This window comes from Caenorhabditis remanei, chromosome III, assembly GCF_010183535.1.
Source record: "Caenorhabditis remanei strain PX506 chromosome III, whole genome shotgun sequence".
Taxonomy (NCBI): domain Eukaryota; kingdom Metazoa; phylum Nematoda; class Chromadorea; order Rhabditida; family Rhabditidae; genus Caenorhabditis; species Caenorhabditis remanei.
Window position 1 is genome coordinate 13,771,744 of NC_071330.1, and position 17,899 is coordinate 13,789,642.

The window sequence follows — 17,899 nt, forward strand, 5'->3', positions numbered from 1 at the left end:
ACTCTGAAACTCGGTTACCTGATGCACAGAAACATTTTTCATGAAAAATTAAGAATATTTTAAGTATTTCAAACTGAAAATCACAAAAATCGGTTGAAAACTGAAAAAGTTACAGATTTTCGAAAAATTTCGAAAATTCACATTTCGACATTTTCTGCAGTATCTCAGCAAGTTTTTGCTTATATGATATGAAATGTATATTATTAGATTCAGCAGGTCGTGACGGTTCGAAAAAGTATAATCATGACTAGGTTTGATGCAAATTGGGTCTCGACACGAAATCGTGTGCTGCTTAAAGGCGCATACAGTAGTCCGGACTTCAAAATTATCTGAGTACGGGCATGATTATACTTTTCTGAACCGTCTCGACGTGCTGATTCTGAAAAACTAAATTTCAGATCATTTCAACAAAAACTCGCTGAGTTACGGTAGAAAATATCAAAATGTGATTTTCGTATTTTTTCGAAAATCCGTAACTTTTCGAGTTTTCAACCGATTTTTGTGATTTTTAGCTTGAAATACTCAGAAAATGTTTAATTTTCCTTGAAAAATAGTTGGGGGGGTCGAGTTTTAGAGTTTACTAGACCACCATTCCCAAAATCGTTTGAAATCGCCCAAAATCGCTCATATGTTTCGTTTTTTCCAGTTTTTTTTCCAGATTACGCACAAAATTCAAAAATGTGAAAATTTTGAGTTTCAAACAAATTTAAGCTAGTTACAGCACAAAGTTAGAGTGGAATCTGAAATTTTGGAAAAATTAAGATTTTTCAAAATTTTCAAAATTTTCAAAATACAAGCATGATTATACTTTTCTGAAAGCTCTCAACCTCCTGATTCCAAATTTTTTGCTTTTTTTTCATTTCGACAAAAAGCTGACCTTTAAAACGATATCACAACCATCATCACTTCCAATCGTGGTTTTCCGAGTTTTCAGCAAGAACGTCTCCAAATTCCGTGAGTTGTATCTACGAAGCATCTACCGGAAAATTCAGGGATTCTGGAGACGTCAACGTCTTCAGAATCCAAAATTCAGAATTCAGAAGACACGAAGCCGAAAGGGGGGAGGAGAATAAAGTTGTACTACTGCTCCGCCGCTAAGCCGTCGAGAACCAAAAAAAAAAGAAAAAAGAGCCGTGTGAGTTGTCAAGGAGACGGGACGGGGCGGCTCTATTTCACTCGATGATATAGAGGCTCCGCGCGGAGCACATAGAGTGCTCCAGCCGGCCGGCCGGCTACTAATCACTATGTCCCCCCCTCTCTCCGCTTCGGCTCTCTCAATTTCTTCAAAAGTGCTCGCGGTTTCTAAGAAGAAGAAGGAAAAGGTAATGATATTACAAGGTAACGGGGTGGGGGGAAATTGGATATTTGGATTTTGGATTAAATGTCGTGTCTGGATGAAGAAAATTGGGTTTCGGGGAGTGACCCCTCGAAAAATGTTGAGATGGGGGAGGCTAAAAATCGTGAATTTTGGGTGTAAAAACTCAAAAACTTCAGGATTATAGGTTATTTAACACGTAGAACCCGAAAAAAACACGCAAAAAAAGATTCCTAAAGTTTTGACCACCACGGGGATCGAACCCCCGACCTTTTGAGCGATAAGCAGTGTCTCCTTAACCACTCGGCCAGAACCGAAATTTTTCGAAAAATCGTGATTTTTGGGTGTAAAAACTCAAAAACTCCATATTTATAGGTTATTTAACATGTAGAACCCGAAAAAAACATGCAAAAAAAGATTCCTAAAGTTTTGACCACCACGGGGATCGAACCCCCGACCTTTTGAGCTGTAAGCATCGATACCTTAACCACTCGGCCAGAACCAAAAGTTTTCGAAAAATCGTGATTTTTGGGTGAAAAAAGAATAGTATGTATTAGAAGGGGGAAATTGGATATTTGGATATTTGGATTAATAAATGTTGTTTCGCAGAAAAATTGAAAAGATTTTCAGATTCAACACGTCGAGACAGTTCAGAAAAGTATAATCATGATTAGGTTTGATGCAAATTGGGTCTCGACGCGAAATCGGGTGCAGTTTAAAGGCGCATACAGTAGTCCGAATTTCAAAATGACGCGGAGTATGGGCTTGATTATACTTTGCTGAACCGTCTTGACGCGCTGATTCTGAAAAGCTTAATTTCAGATCATTCAAACAAAAACCCGAGGAGATACGGTAGAAAATGTCGAAATATGATTTTCGTTATTTTTCGAAAATCTGTAACTTTTCGAATTTTCTACCGATTTTTGTGATTTTTAGCTTGAAATACTCAAAACATTTCTAACTTTCCATGAAAAATAATCGGAGCCAAGTTTTAGAGACAGGCAGACAGCGGGATATCTGGGAATCTGGAGACACACACATCCAGACACACAGACAGATGGGAAGGATTACACCTGCACTTTTTTTTTGTTGAAAAAAGCTGATTATTTCGGAATTTTTTTTCAAAATGTTACTTGTACTTTTTTTGTCCTTTTCATCGTGATATACTCTAGTTTTTGTCGTTTTTTTTTGCACTTTTATGCTTTTTTTAAAATTTCTTTCGATTTCGCACCAATTATTTTTGTATCATCACGAAAATTTCGGGACCAAAGATTTTGCGAACACATTTCTCGGAAATCGGAAACTTTCGAAAATTCCAAAGTTTTGTGATTCAAAATGTTGAAACATGTAACATTTTGGAAAAAATTCCGAAATAATCAGCTTTAAAAAAAAAAAAAGTGCAGGTGTAATCCTTCCCGTCTGTCTGTGTGTCTGGATGTGTGTGTCTCCAGATTCCTAGATATCCCTTTTGAAAAAAAAATTTTTTTTTTTTGGAATTCTGAAACTAGAGTATCAGAGATGAGAGGAAGAGTTGGCGGAGTAGCTTTTCTTTGGGACGGTAGCAAAAAGTGTTTAAAGGAGGACTGAAGTCATATTTTTTATTTTAGATTCTGATACTTCAGAAAATTCTGAGCAACTTTCATCATTGGAGCATATGCTAAAAATCGCTCTAAACACCCTAAATTCACGTTTTCCCGGCTCAAAAAGAGCCTAGGTGGAAGAGTTTTCACACTCGAATTTTTGTCCCCGTGTAGTCCTCTCGGACAAAATTATTACTTTTTATTTCTCGATTTTTCGTTTTCTTGCTTTTTTCAACAAATGTTCGTGTTTTTTTCTTCTTTTTTCACGATATAAATTGAAAAAAACACGAAATTTTGTTGAAAAAAGCGAGAAAACGAAAAATCGAGAAATTAAAAGAAATAATTTTGTCCGAGAGGACTACACGGTGGAAAAACTCTTCCATCTAGGCTCCTTTTCAGCCGGGAAAACGTGAATTTATGGCGTTTAGAGCGATTTTTAGCATATGCTCCAATGATGAAAGTTGCTCAGAATTTTCTGAAGTATCAGAATCTGAAAAAAAAGACCTCAGTCCTCCTTTAATAGATGAAATTTGCAGCACTAATTTGTCTATCGATTGGAAAAAACATCGGGACCAAAGGGAATTCGAAAGCGGTTTTTAGGGTTATTCATGACAGTCTATTTTTATACATTTTTTTCCTTATTCACGATGTAAAAAAATACATTTTTCGCCGTTCGTGAATAAGGATAAATATGTATTAAAATACACTTTTACATGTCATGAATAACTCCATTAGAGTAGATCTAGACCACCACGCCCGCTTTTTTTTCATCTAAATTGCAATTTTTTGCCATTCCATTGGTTTTTGTTGGGTTTTTACTGGATTTTTGGACTGACAAATGGATATCAAGACATTCGGACATCCGGACTGAACCGATAGACAGCTGGAGCTGGATGAGCGGAAGAGTTGGCGGAGTAGCTTTTCTTTGGGACGGTAGCAAAAAGAGCTCAATAGATAAAATTTGCAAAATAAATTTGTCTATCGATTGGAAAAAACGAGACCCAAAAATATTAAAAACTGAACGATTTATAGTCATTTAAGCCCAACGGAATGGCAAGAAATTGCAATTTAGATGAAAAAAAAGCGGGCGTGGTGGTCTAAATCTACTCTAATGAAGTTATTCATGACATGTAAAAGTGTATTCTAATACATAATTATCCTTATTCACGAACGGCGAAAAATGTATTTTTTTACACCGTGAATAACGAAAAAATATGTATAAAAATAGAGTTATACATGTCATGAATAACCCTAAAACCCGTTTTCGAATTCCCTTTGGTCCCGATGTCCATCTCCCCGAAACTTCATCTGTATCTGTGAATCCGGATGTCCAGTCTTCAGTCCTCTGTCATTCCGTTTGTCCGGATGTTCGTACTTCATAATGTCCGGATGTCTCTCCAGGTGTCCGGATGTCCAGCGGTTTGTCGGTTCACTAGTCAGTCCAAAAATCGAGCAAAATCGAGTAAAAAACCATTAAAAAAACAAAAAATTGCAACTTAGAATATAAAATGGGGCGTGGTCTAAAATCGCCTTATTTTTTAATTTACGCCGCAAAAATAGGATTTTTCGCATAATAATTTGTCATACAAACATTTTTTGAAATATTTTTAGAAAGAAAAAGAAAATCCGTTTTTTTCTCAATAAAAATCGCTCTATTTAAACTACAAAACGAAAATAAATTGGGGGGAATTACAATTGAAAGAAACACGAAAATCGACGAATAGAAATTAGTTGAATGCGACAGTTTTGCTCGTCTCCGACTTGATTCCACTTCCGACGTTCTTCTTGGTGAGTGGTGGTGATCTGGAAAATTGGAGATTTATGGCTGAAAATTTGGCTTAAAATTTGGCTAAAAATGGGCTAAATTTACTGAAAATTTGGATTAAAATGAGTCAAATTTAATGAAATGTTGACTAAAATGGGTCAAATTTACTGAAATTTCGACTAAAAATGACGCAAATTTACTCATAATTTCGATTGAAATGGGTGGAATTTACAGAAAACTTGGCTTAAAATGGCTCAAATTCCCTGAAAAATTTGGCTTAAAATGGATCAAATTTACTCGAATTTTGGTTAAAAATGGTCAAATTTGATGAAATTTGGCTTAAAAATACTCAAGTTTACTGAAATTTTAGCTTAAAATAACTTTTTCTAATGGTTTCACTGATTTTCGACTGAAAATCACTGAAGAAATCGGTTTTGAATGAAAATTGTTATCAAAATCAGCCAAACAACGCGAAAATTGACTGAAAATTTTCCTGAAAATCTTTTTTGGATTTTGGCGGGAAATTACTCTGAAATGACTGAAAATGGCTGAAAATCAGTCTAAGCTAAAATTGTTCAAAATCGACCATTTTTAGCTCAAAAACTCAATTTTCCATCATTTTAATCCAAATTTGAACGGAAAACTGCTGTAAATGCAATTTTTCAACATTTTTGGAGTCTGTTTTAGCTGAAAACCACTAATATGACTCAAACTGCTCAGATTTCGCTGAAAATTTCACAAAATTGACCGTTGAGAATTCACAGAAAAAAGCTAAAATTTTCGAAAAATGCGAAAAATTAGCGTTTTTAGCAACTTTTTTTCATTTTTCCCTCAAAAAAAATCTGACCTACCTGAGTGGAAGTGATGGAGCCGGAAGTTCTCCATATTGTTCTTCGAAATATCGATTGAATGATCGATAGAATGCCTGTTGTCCACCGGCCAACTCGAATTCCGTCAATCGGCGGACTCCGAGATCGGCGAGAGTTCGTTCGCCGGTCAACACGTCGTTTTGGACTTCCTGAAGAATTGGGGAGAAAATTGGGTTCAATGCCATACTTGTCAAGGCCCGGATATATTGGTGCCAAAGTTCAAGGCTCCGCGTCAATTCGCAACTGCGACATTTCGCAACCACACCGCATTTGCATATTTAGGTCAGTTGAAAATGTTGAAACCGAAGGGTCTGGGAACATATTTAAAAACAGTAAATAGAAGAAAAAGATATCTGACCCATTTTTAGACAAAACTAGGCTAAACTATTGCTAGTTGAATGGTTGCGAAACGTCGTAGTTGCGAAATGTCGCGGAGCCAAGTTCAAAATTCAAACTTTTCCGATTTTTTTCGCGAAAAAGTCAAATTTTTGCCCATCATTCAGAATTAGAAGAAATTCTGAAAAATCATCAAAAATGGTGACATTTTCGATGAAAAAAAGGCCCGTGCCCAAGCTTTTTATGCCCGGCCTCATTTGACAAGTATGGTAAAAAGTTGCAAAGCAGCGCCGAAATGTTCTATAATACTGTCGAAAAAATAAAGTTTCGACAAGGATTTTCAAAAAAAAAATTCGCGCAAGCGCATAAAGTTCTGGGCGGAGCTTAAACTGCAAGCGGCGCGGTTCTTAATTTGGAAAAAAACAAACTGGAATTAGAACCGCGCCGCTTAATTAAGCTTGCAGTTTAAGCTCCGCCCAGAACTTTATGCGCTTGCGCGTTTCAGCGCCGCGCGCGAATTTTTTTTTTGAAAATCCTTGTTGAAACTTTATTTTTTCGACAGTAGCAACGCAACTATTGTTCTGAAAGAGGTAACAACTACCTGATCAGCACAAATATACAATACACGACTAAGCAGCGCCCAAACAAGCCGAACAGTGCGTCAAAATGATTTTAAGCAGATCAGTATACGCAGCTCTAAATTTTTCTGAACCACATTTCAAATCTGTGTGTCCAAGTGTCCGGATGCCCAAATATCCGGACAGACTGAATTGGCTCCGGGACGTTTCGCCACCAGAAAATGGAGAATTTCCAAAGCTTTATAGGGAAAAAAGCACATCACTTTAATTAGCCAAATCAAAGCGTACTAGTGGTATGTTTTTCCCCTATACAGCTTTGGAAACTCTCCATTTTCTGGTGGCGAAACGTCTAGTGGCGAAATGTCCCGGAGCCACTAAATTGTGTCGATCTTTGTGTTCGGATGTCCTCAGTTTCTGTTTTTGACTACAATTTCATGATTTTGGAGCATTTTTCGCGATTTTTCATAAAATGTTTGATTTTTTTCAGCCTTTTTAAGAGGCACTATCTGTAAGAGTGAGAATGTTTGTGTTGGGCCTTGGCACAGTTGCAAAAAGTTGTTTCAATCCGAACTCTTTTTACAGCATATGTACCCCTATGGTAGTGATTTACAAAAAATATGTCACCAGTCCTCTATGACGTCATCATAGGAAAATATGCCCAATAATCGACTTTTCACCCAAAAATTCATAAAAATTTCAATTTTTCAAATAACTTTAGGAAACTTTGGCAACATGTTAGGAGTGATTTTGACTACCTCTACACAAATTTTCAGCCCCTCAGACACCCCAGACACCATTCAAGTTAATTCCATTTTCATGTTTTTCCAACTTTTCTCGAAAAATCCCTCTAGAAGTACTCAAATTTCAAATCGTATTCGTATTCTCCGCAAAAAGTTCTATTAGGTCCAATTAAAATCATCAAAAAACCATTGCACCATTTTGAGATTTTTTGATTTTTTCAAAAATCACATAAGGGTCCCCCCTTATGAAAAAAAAATTTTCACGAAAAATTCAAAGAAAAAATTTGTTCCGAAAATAATCAGAATATTGAGAAAAGACTTAGAATAAACCAATTCCAAGATTATACATCTCAGAAATTGGTTTGAACCGATTTCGTTTTTTTCTTCATCGAAATTTTTTCCCATTTTTTGACGTTTTCATCAATATTTTGTACTGAAGTACACAAATTTCAAGTAATGTACTTGATACTCGCTAAATTTAACAAATAATCAAAATAAGACAAATGAAAAACCATTGGACCATTTTGAGATATTTTTATTTATTTCGAAAATCACATAAGGGTCCCCCCCATGGAAAAAATTTTTTATCGAAAAAATAATGCGACATTATTTTGATTCAAAAACGTTCAGAACATTGATGCAATATTACAAGACGTTTAGTAAAAGAGTTTTGAACGTTTTTAAATCAAAATAATGTTTAAATATTTTTTCGATAAAAATTTTGTTCCATGGGGGGGACCCTTATGTGATTTTCGAAATAAATGAAAATATCTCAAAATGGTCCAATGGTTTTTCATTTGTCTTATTTTGATTATTTGTTAAATGTAGCGAGTATCAAGTACATTACTTGAAATTTGTGTACTTCAGTACAAAATATTGATGAAAACGTCAAAAAATGGGAAAAAATTTCGATGAAGAAAAAAACGAAATCGGTTCAAACCAATTTCTGAGATGTATAATCTTGGAATTGGTTTATTCTAAGTCTTTTCTCAATATTCTGATTATTTTCGGAACAAATTTTTTCTTTGAATTTTTCGTGAAAATTTTTTTTTCATAAGGGGGGACCCTTATGTGATTTTTGAAAAAATCAAAAAATCTCAAAATGGTGCAATGGTTTTTTGATGATTTTTACTGGACCTAATAAAACTTTTTGCGGAGAATACGAATACGATTTGAAATTTGAGTACTTCTAGAGGGATTTTTCGAGAAAAGTTGGAAAAACATGAAAATGGAATTAACTTGAACGGTTTCTGGGGTGTCTGAGGGGCTGAAAATTTGTGTAGAGGTAGTCAAAATCACTCCTAACATGTTGCCAAAGTTTCCTAAAGTTATTTGAAAAATTGAAATTTTTATGAATTTTTGGGTGAAAAGTAAATTATTGGTCATATTTTCCTATGATGACGTCATAGAGGACTGGTGACATATTTTTTGTAAATCACTACCATAGGGGTACATATGCTGTGAAAAGGGTTCGGATTGAAACAACTTTTTGCAACTGTGCCAAGAGGAATCCTCATCTTACAGACAACGCCTCTTAAGCTACAATTTAAATCGGAGTCCGATTATCGGACTGAAAATGACCGCGAAAAATTGTCTAAAATCAGTCAAAAAATAAGTGAAAAAAGCGAATCTCGGAAGAGAGGAAATCCGGACACACAGATCGACGCAATATGTTCAAACTGGACGACTTTAAGCCGTTCTGAGCAGCGCTGGAACCGATATTTGCTTATTTTAACGCCTGTTATGTTGATTTTAGTCATTTCCTATAAGATTTTTCAAAGATTCAAAAATGCCTCTCTCACAATGTACTCCATCCATTCTCTGTTCAATGGAACTTTGCATTTGAACACTTTTCCGTAGAGCTCCGTCGCGAGAGTGAGAGCCATGAAATATGGATCAGGGAGTCCGTGACGCTTGTATCTGTAAAAACAAGAATTTTTTTCTGCGTAACCTCTGATAGACGCGATTCCCATAAAAGGTCACATTGAATTTTCGAAATGTTCATTTTTCGACATTTTTAATAAAAATGTTCTGCTTGAAATGGTTTAAACCTCTATCTAACGTCGACGACAAACTCCCAATGAAAGAAGGGCCAATAATGAATATGCCAGATTTGGTGATGAGAAAGATTTTGAAAGATATCGATTTATTGTCGACGTGAGTTTTATAAGTGCAAAACGAGACGAAGCGTAACTCGCTTTAAACTCAATATTATGATCTGAAAAATATACCAAAATGTAGATCTCGGCGAGTTCTATCTTTCTGATATAAAACAAGCCGGATTGCTATTTATTAATGTGACAGGGACCGCGCTAGAATGACTTTTTCGGTCATTTTTGCGTTTTTGCCACTTTTTCCCGGCCCGCGGCACATTAACGATCCGGCATCCGCCCGTAGCAGATCACTGTCCAGAGATGAGCGGAAGAAATCCTCAAATCGGCCGAATAACTTCTTTTTGCGATGGTAACAAAAGTGTTCAATAGATGAAATTTACAGCAGAAATTTGTCTAGCGATTGGAAAAAACGGGATTTACAGTCATTTAAGCGTATATTCCGCCTTTCGCCCTGAGGCCATTTGGCGGAATAAAATGGCTGTAAATCTTTTAGTTTTTAGTATTTCTGGATCCCGTTTTTTCCAATCGCTAGACAAATTTGTGCTGCAAATTTCATCTATTTAACACTTTTGCTACCATCGCAAAGAGAAGTCGGTCGGATTTCTTCCGCCAACTCTTCCGCTCATCTCTACGGCGGATGCCGAATCGTTAATGTGCCGCGGGCCGGGAGAAAGTGTCAAAAACCCAAAAATGACCAAAAAATTCATTCTAGCGCGGCCCCTGTCTCATTAATGACACAGGGACATAGAACTCGCTGAGATCTACATTTGGGTATATTTTTCAGCTCATAATATTCCGTGTTAAGCAAGTTACGCGACGGCGGCCCTTCTTTCTAATCAACTCATTCTTTTCAGTCTGACATTGCGAAGAGTGTGTCACGCATTCCGAAACTTCATTGACGATATGAAGCTGGATTACGGGATCACTCGCATCGGAGTTGAAATTTCTCCTGGTGTGATCAGTGTGGAACTTCGGACTGAGTCACGAAATTATCTCGTATTCCATTATATAAGACTCGGGAGAAGCTGTTTGCAAATAATAGCCTCATCTCGCATCAATGCAAATGAATTTCTAGTGAACGAAAGTTTCGTGGACGCATTTTCCAATGATATTGGTGCGATCTTAAGAAATCAAAAAACTCCAATAGATTATTGGGGCATCGCTGAGGAGAAGAGAGACACGTGTTTATCTTTAATTAAGTTCGACAAGGCTGTAGTGAAGACCTGCCTGTATAAGACAAGTTCACTACTCTTCAAATTTTGTAGTTGCCGACAATTATTCGAGACAGATGACGATATTGTGCAGTATTTGAGGAGAATGCACATGTTCCGTCGTTTAAAACCAACGGCTAACGACGTCTATGATTGTCTTGAGAACATTTTAAAGTCAAGAGATTATCCGATTCATATACGAGATATGTCGGCTACAGTCAACACTCCACAATCACACTTTTTGAGCATTGCTCGTTGCATTGATATGAAACAATTGAGAAATTTCAAGGCAACAAATTATAACAAGAAAAACAAACAGCTCACACTGAATGAAATAGTGGAATTGAACAACTGGGAGTGTATTCGAGAATTGAGAATCATTGATTTCAATATCACGCTTCCCCTTGAGATATTTCTACACAAATCGAAGCTGACAATTACTATTCCAAAAATTACCAAAGAAGAAGTTCTACTCATTAAAAATGTAAGAATGACCCTCATTACCTAATCTAGTTTTTTTGTTTCATTTTCAGAATTTTCTGACTTCTCCGCTGCGTTTCCATGAATACATTATTTATTACAATCATCTGACAGACGAGGACGAGTTATACCTTGCTCTTGGAGCTTTTAGCGAAGAAACAATTGGTGCCAGAGAGTGGTCCTTCGAAATTCCGGAAACGAATGGACTACTCAAAGTATGGCACTACACTCATTTTCGCAATTTCACTTTTTATTGGTAAATTTTTTCTGATCGTTTAACTCACTAAATGTCTTAATTCTTCAATTTTTATTAATTGTATGCCCTCGCTCGAACCGAGAAGCTGCTTTAGAAGATAGAACCTTCAAGGTACTATAATTGCAAATTCCTAGCCAGTACCTTCAGAATCCATTGAGAAGCTTCAGAATCCATTGAGAAGCTCCAGAATCCATTGAGAAGCTTCAGAATTCACTAAGAAGCTTCAGAATTCACTAAGAAGCTTCAGAATCCATTGAGAAGCTTCAGAATCCATTGAGAAGCTCCAGAATTCACTGAGAAGCTCCAGAATTCTTTGAGAAGCTTCAGAATTCACTGAGAAGCTCCAGAATTCTTTGAGAAGCTCCAGAATTCACTGAGAAGCTCCAGAAATCACTGAGAAGCTTCAGAATTCACTGAGAAGTTCCAGAATTCACTAAGAAGCTTCAGAATTCACTGAGAAGCTCCAGAATTCACTGAGAAGCTCCAGAATTCACTGAGAAGTTCCAGAATTCACTAAGAAGCTTCAGAATTCACTGAGAAGCTCCAGAATTCACTGAGAAGCTCCAGAATTCACTGAGAAGTTCCAGAATTCACTGAGAAGCTCCAGAAATCACAGAGAAGCTCCAGAATTCACTGAGAAGCTCCAGAAGCCTTTAGGAAGCTCCAAAAACTTCTGAGCAGCTCAGAAACTGAATATTTCCTCGTTTTCTTTCATTTTCCCCTTATTTTCATCAATTAAAACGAACCTAAATCCAAAATCCGGGAGGCAATGCGCCTTTTTATACATGAAATCGATGAGTTCAGACAGTTGATAGCAGTGTGGACCGACGAACTCGTAGGTGTGTCCCTTCGCAGTTGGATCATTCACGACACGATCGATTCCCTGGGCGACGTCACCGACCTGAAGCAAGAGAATTACAGATTGAAAAACGAAAGAAATTTGCTCAGAAACTCATTTCTTTCACTCAAAATTCTGAAACTTTCGCTTTCTGAGCAGTAAAATGCGTGACTAATCTATTTTTACGACTAAAAATGACGTTTTGATCTTAAAAACCAACGAATTCTAGAAGTTTTTCTATTTTTTAAAAGATATAAATTGAAAAAACACGAGAATTTGTTGGAAAAAATGAGAAATCTTGTCCGAGTGGACTACACGGCCGCGCGCGGAAATTCTTCCACCAAAGCTCATTTTGAGTCAGGGGAAACGTGAAAAGCAGATTAAAATCAGTTTTTTGGTACTTTTTGTGACGGAAATTGCATTTTTCACTAATCTTTATCGTAAAATTGCTGTTTTTCACATTTTTCAGCTCAAAATTCGACGAAAAGTTGACGAAAAACACTTTTTTCAACCAGGGACTAAATTTCTCATTTTTGAGATCCTAGGCCACGAAAACCAGGCGATTTTCTGTCTAAACTGATCTGTATACATTTAAAAAACTGACAAAATCGATCAATAATCAATAAAAATGATTAAAAATTTCATATTTCTCATCGGGGACTAGTTTTCTCTCATGATCGCGGTTTCTAGACCACGTTTGACTGGAAACTCTACTTTTGGTGCTGTAAATTGCATTTCTGAGCTATTTGAGCTGAAAAATGCAATTTTCAACACGAAAAGCGAAATTTTCAGTCAAACGTGGCCTAGAAACCCCGATCATGGGGAAAACTAGTCCCCGATGAGAAATATCACATTTTTAATCATTTTTTATTGTTTATTAATCGATTTTGTCAGTTTTTGATACAAAAATCATTTTAAAATATCAGTTTCAACCGAAAAATCGCCTGATTTCCGTGGCCTAGAAATCACACAAATGAAAACTAGTCCCTGATGGAAAAAGTGGTTTTTGTCAACTTTTCGTCGAATTGTGAGCTGAAAAATGTGAAAAATAACAATTTTACGATAAAAATCGATGAAAAATCCAATTTTCGTCACAAAAAGTACCAAAAAACTGCATTTTATCTGCTTTTCGCTACAATTACCGTTTTTCTGACACAAAAGCACCGTGTAGTCCCCTCGGACAAGATTTTTTCAAAAAATTAAATTTTGTTGATTTTGAACCGTTTTTCTTGATTTTCAGCCTGTTTTTAACAGTTTTTAACTCAAAATTATCAAATTTTCGCGTGTTTTCAGCCAATTTCCTCACCCAAATCGGCATTTTATACGTCTGCTCTCCCTTCTTATACAAATAAACGTGATCGAGTGGTGTTTTTCGCCATCTCGACACATAATATTGAATGAATCCATCCAATTCTCCATAAATCACAGATGGACGAATGATTGTCGCGTCGGGGAACTCCTCGCGGACCGCAATTTCTCCCAATGCTTTCGAGCGAAGAAATTCGGATTTCGCGACGAAATGACCTTTTGGCGGGTCGACTGTTGCTCCGAGAGCCGACAAATGAACGAATTTCTCCACTCCCATCTCTTTACAGATCTTTGCGAGACGCCGGGCTCCCGTGTCGTGCACGTCGTAATAGTTGTAGTTTCTGGAATTGTTTATAGTGATTTTGGCTGGAAATCAAATGATTCAGACTGAAAATTACACTTTTAAGGTTAAAATTTGTCTAAAATTGAACCTGAGATTCAGGTATAGTCAATTTTACTGAAAACCATATCAATTTGAGCTGGAAATAACGCAAAAATCATGATTTTTTAAAGGTAACTTGGCTTAAACTGGTCTAATTTACAGATAGAGTTAGGTATAGTGATTTTGGCTGGAAATCAATTGGCTCGGGCTGAAAACAACACAGAATTTAAATTTTTCTGCATTAAATCGTCATTTTTCAACGTTTTAGGTAAAAATTCGTCTAAAATTGAGCCTGAGAGTTAGGTATAGTGATTTTGGCTGAAAATCGAATGGTTCAGACTGAAAATGACACTTTTTAGGTAAAGATTCGCCTAAAATTGAGCCTTAGAGTAAGTTATAGTAATTTTGACTGAAAATCAGACCGTTTTGAACTGAAAATTACAAGAAAATCATGATTTCATCAGCGATTTCGATGAATGCTCGGCAAAATTTGAAGAAAAAGTTGAGTTTATTGGTTTTTGAGCTGAAAATGACAGAAAAATCATGATTTAAGCGGAATTTTTGTAAAAATTGGCCTTAATTGAGCCTGAGAGTTAGGTATAGCGGTTTTGGCTGAGAATGGGCCAGTTTAAGCTTGAAATAGCGTGAAAATGCTGATTTTGTCAGTGATTTGGTTAAAATATTTATCAAAGTTAGGCTATTTAGATATAGAGTTAGGTATAGTGATTTTGACTGAAAATCGAGACCGCTTTGAGCTAAAAAGAATGTGCAAATCATAATTTAATCGGCGTTTTGGCTGAAAATTAGGGAAAATGTCCCGGCGAACAGGTTTTTGACTGAAAATTGTCAAGTTTCAGCTGAAAACGACTTCAAAGTCCATATTTTCAGAAGATACGTGCCAAAAATCACCCTTTATCATTATTTCAGCAGAAAATTGATCATAATTTCAGAAATCCAACGGTTTGACTGAAAATGACAAGAAAATCATAATTTTTTCGTTGAAAAAGGTTGCAGGTAGTGATTTTTCAGTATTTTTCCAGCTTTTCGAGTATAAAATGTCTCTAATTCGTGGATTTTCGGTAGAAAACTAAGAAAATTGGGTAATTTCGATGATTGGGAAGCTGGAATTCTGTTTGCTTCATTTTTGGCTGAAAATGGTTTTTTTTCCCGGAAAAAACTGTTTTTCATTGCAAAACGATTTTTGAGCTTTTTCAGCTGCTATTCTTCAATTTCCCTTTGTGTCCTTACCCAGTTGGAACCCGGGTTCCGATCAAGTTGACGACGACGTTCGAGTACTTCACCACCTGAAATAATCGATAATTGAGTGGAAAAAACCACAAAATTTCGGATTTTTGGCTCAAAAAGTAGTTTTTTGGCTGAAAATTGAGAATTTTTGGCTGAAAATTGAGGATTTTTGCATCAAAAAAGTCGTTTTTGGCTCAAAATTGGAGATTTTTGACATAAAATAGTCAATTTTCGGCTCAAAATTGAGGATTTTTGGCTCAAAATTGAGAATTTTCGGGTCAAAATTGTCGATTTTTGGGTCGAAATCGTCGTTTTTGGCTCAAAATTGTCGATTTTTGGGTCAAAATTGTCGATTTCTGGCTCAAAATCGTCGTTTTTGGCTGAAAACTGTCGATTTTTGAAATAAAATTAAGTTTTCTTGCTCAAAATCGTGGAAAATTGAGGATTTTTGGCTCAAAATCGTCTTTTTTTGCTCAAAATTGTCTTTTTTGGCTGAAAACTGTCGTTTTTTGGCTTAAAAATGAAGTTTTCTTGCTCAAAATCGTGGATTTTCGCCTCAAAAAAGTCGTTTTTGGTTGAAAATTGAGTATTTTTGGCTCAAAAATAAGGATTTTTGGCTGAAAATAGAGGATTTTCGGCTCAAAATTCTTGATTTTCGGCTCACAATTGTCATTTTTGGCTGAAAATTGTCGATTTTTCCTCAAAACTGCCGTTTTTTGGCTCAAAATCGAGGATTTTTGGCTGCTGAAATAAGTAGTTTTTCGCCTCAAAAAGTCGGTTTTTTGGCAGAAAATTGTCAATTTTTGGTTGAAAATTGTCGATTTTCAGCCATTTTCATTAATACAAACCTTCCGAATGCTCTCCTCGTCCTTCAACTCGAATGGGAAATAGAGAACTTGTCCGAGCTCTCCGAGCACTTTGTGCTCTCTCATGTAATATGGATCTTGTCGGTAAGGAATAATGATTTGCGATCCATTTTTGGCGAATTTGTTCACAACTGGAAGACCCAAGAATCCAGATGCTCCGAATACGGTCACCACGTTGCCAGAGAATGAGGCTCTGCAAAAAATGAATTTTGTAAAACATTGATGAATTTTTGAGCGATTTTTGGTGAAAAATCGATAAAAATCGCAAAAAAAAACGATGGGAAATCGGTTTTCCAGCCTAAAATCAGTAAAAACCAGAAAATGTTCCATTTTTGAGCTCTCAGAAGCTGCTTTTTGACACCGGGGACTAGTTTTCCACGTATTCGGTTTTCTAGGCCACCACCTGGAAACCTAGTCCCCTAAGCTCAAAATCAGGATTTGACGTTTCCAGGTGGTGGCCTAGAAAACCGAATACGTGGAAAACTAGTCCCCGGTGTCAAAAAGCAGCTTCTGAGAGCTCAATACCGTTAAAAATGCAAAATAGTGGCTTAGAATCCCAAATTTTTGAGAAAACTTGTCTCCTAAGCGTTTTTCGCCTATTTTGTGTAGCGATATTTGGTGTAATTTCAGTTAAGATCGACAAAATTCAAAAAATTCGAAAAAATTCTATCGAAAACGGTTGGAAATCGTTTTTCCGTCCAAAAATTAAGAAAAATTCGAGAATTTTCAATAAATTAAAGCGATTATCTAGCTTTGGGTCGTATTTCGCTGATGATTTCCGTATTTTCACCGAGAAAATAGACTGAAAACAAATTTTTCAGCTGTAAGGTCAACTTAACACAGAAAATCCCGTATTTTCAGCACATCTCTATAATTTTTAGCACTCAGTGATAGTTTTTGAGATATTTAGAAGCTATTTCTGTGCAAAAAACCATAATTTTTGAGTTAAAAACGGTCAAAAACTCAATTTTCATGGTCAGACTGATTTTCTTCGATTTGACAAGGAAAACCTTGAAATTTCAAGTACTTTACACTGAAATTCGCATTCTGTTGTAATTTTGAAACTCTAAACTTGCGATTTTTCGCCAAAAATCACTTTTTTCGCTGAAAAATTGAGAAAAATCCAGTTTTTTGCCAAAAATTATAAATTATCATTGGTTTCCTCGAGTTCCAGACCTGAATTCGTGTGATTCTAACGTTTTTGACATCTATTTCATAGATTTTATCGAGAAAAACGGCAAAAATCAGTTTCCCATCGAAAAAATAAATTTTTACTGAAATCAAGAAAATCTAATTTTTCGGTAAAAATTATAAATTTTCAGTGTTTTTGCGAGTTCCAGACCTAAATTTGTGTGATTTTTACGTTTTTAACATCAGTTTTATAGATTTTATCGAGAAAAAACGGCAAAAATCACACTTTTCAATTTTTTCTCGGATTTTTCTCGATTTTCCTCGAATTTTCTCGAATTTTCTCACCTTCCACCAGCTCCTTTTCTAAATTGAGCACCCTGAGAGCTGACACGTGGCTCTGGATGAGCATTTTCGGGTGTAGTGACCGCACTGCTCAAGTTTTGGCTGCTGACCACCAAAACCGCCTGTCGGGACGATGAGCCGAGCGTCGATCTACCCAATACCGATAGCATGGCTGAATAATTAATTATCGATTTTTTTCTGATTTTTTTCGCCAAAAATTCGCTGAAAATCCGTCGAAAATTGGCTTAAAACGGTGAGAATTAAGGTGTGCGGCGCGGAAAAAATTGTTGGCCGGTACGCAAATTGTCGTCAAATCTGGTGTTTGCGGACAATGCGCACCACTCATTGTTGACCGTAGGCACTTGTCATAAATGCTGAAATTGGTGAATAGCAAGTTATAGAGTGAATTTCGTAGCTGAAAAATAGTGTGATTGGTTCGGAAATAAAATTTAAAACATTTTAAGCTATTAAATTGCAAAAATCCGTTGGAAATTATCGATTTCTCACCATTTTCCACATTTTCTGTGGCAAAAAAATAATAAA

At 36.2% G+C, this 17,899-nt stretch overlaps 1 protein-coding gene across 1 annotated transcript; it reads right to left on the minus strand.

Moving 5' to 3' along the window:
* Positions 1–4,622: 4,622 nt before the first annotated feature.
* On the minus strand, positions 4,623–17,526 carry GCK72_011244 (uncharacterized protein; the record flags this gene model as incomplete). Its single annotated transcript, XM_003099524.2, has 8 exons — positions 4,623–4,698; positions 5,512–5,678; positions 8,986–9,103; positions 11,991–12,145; positions 13,389–13,731; positions 15,021–15,076; positions 15,866–16,076; positions 17,360–17,526. 8 exons carry the CDS (start codon positions 17,524–17,526, stop codon positions 4,623–4,625), a joined length of 1,293 nt encoding a protein of 430 aa, XP_003099572.2.
* Between the last annotated feature and the right edge of the window lie 373 nt (positions 17,527–17,899).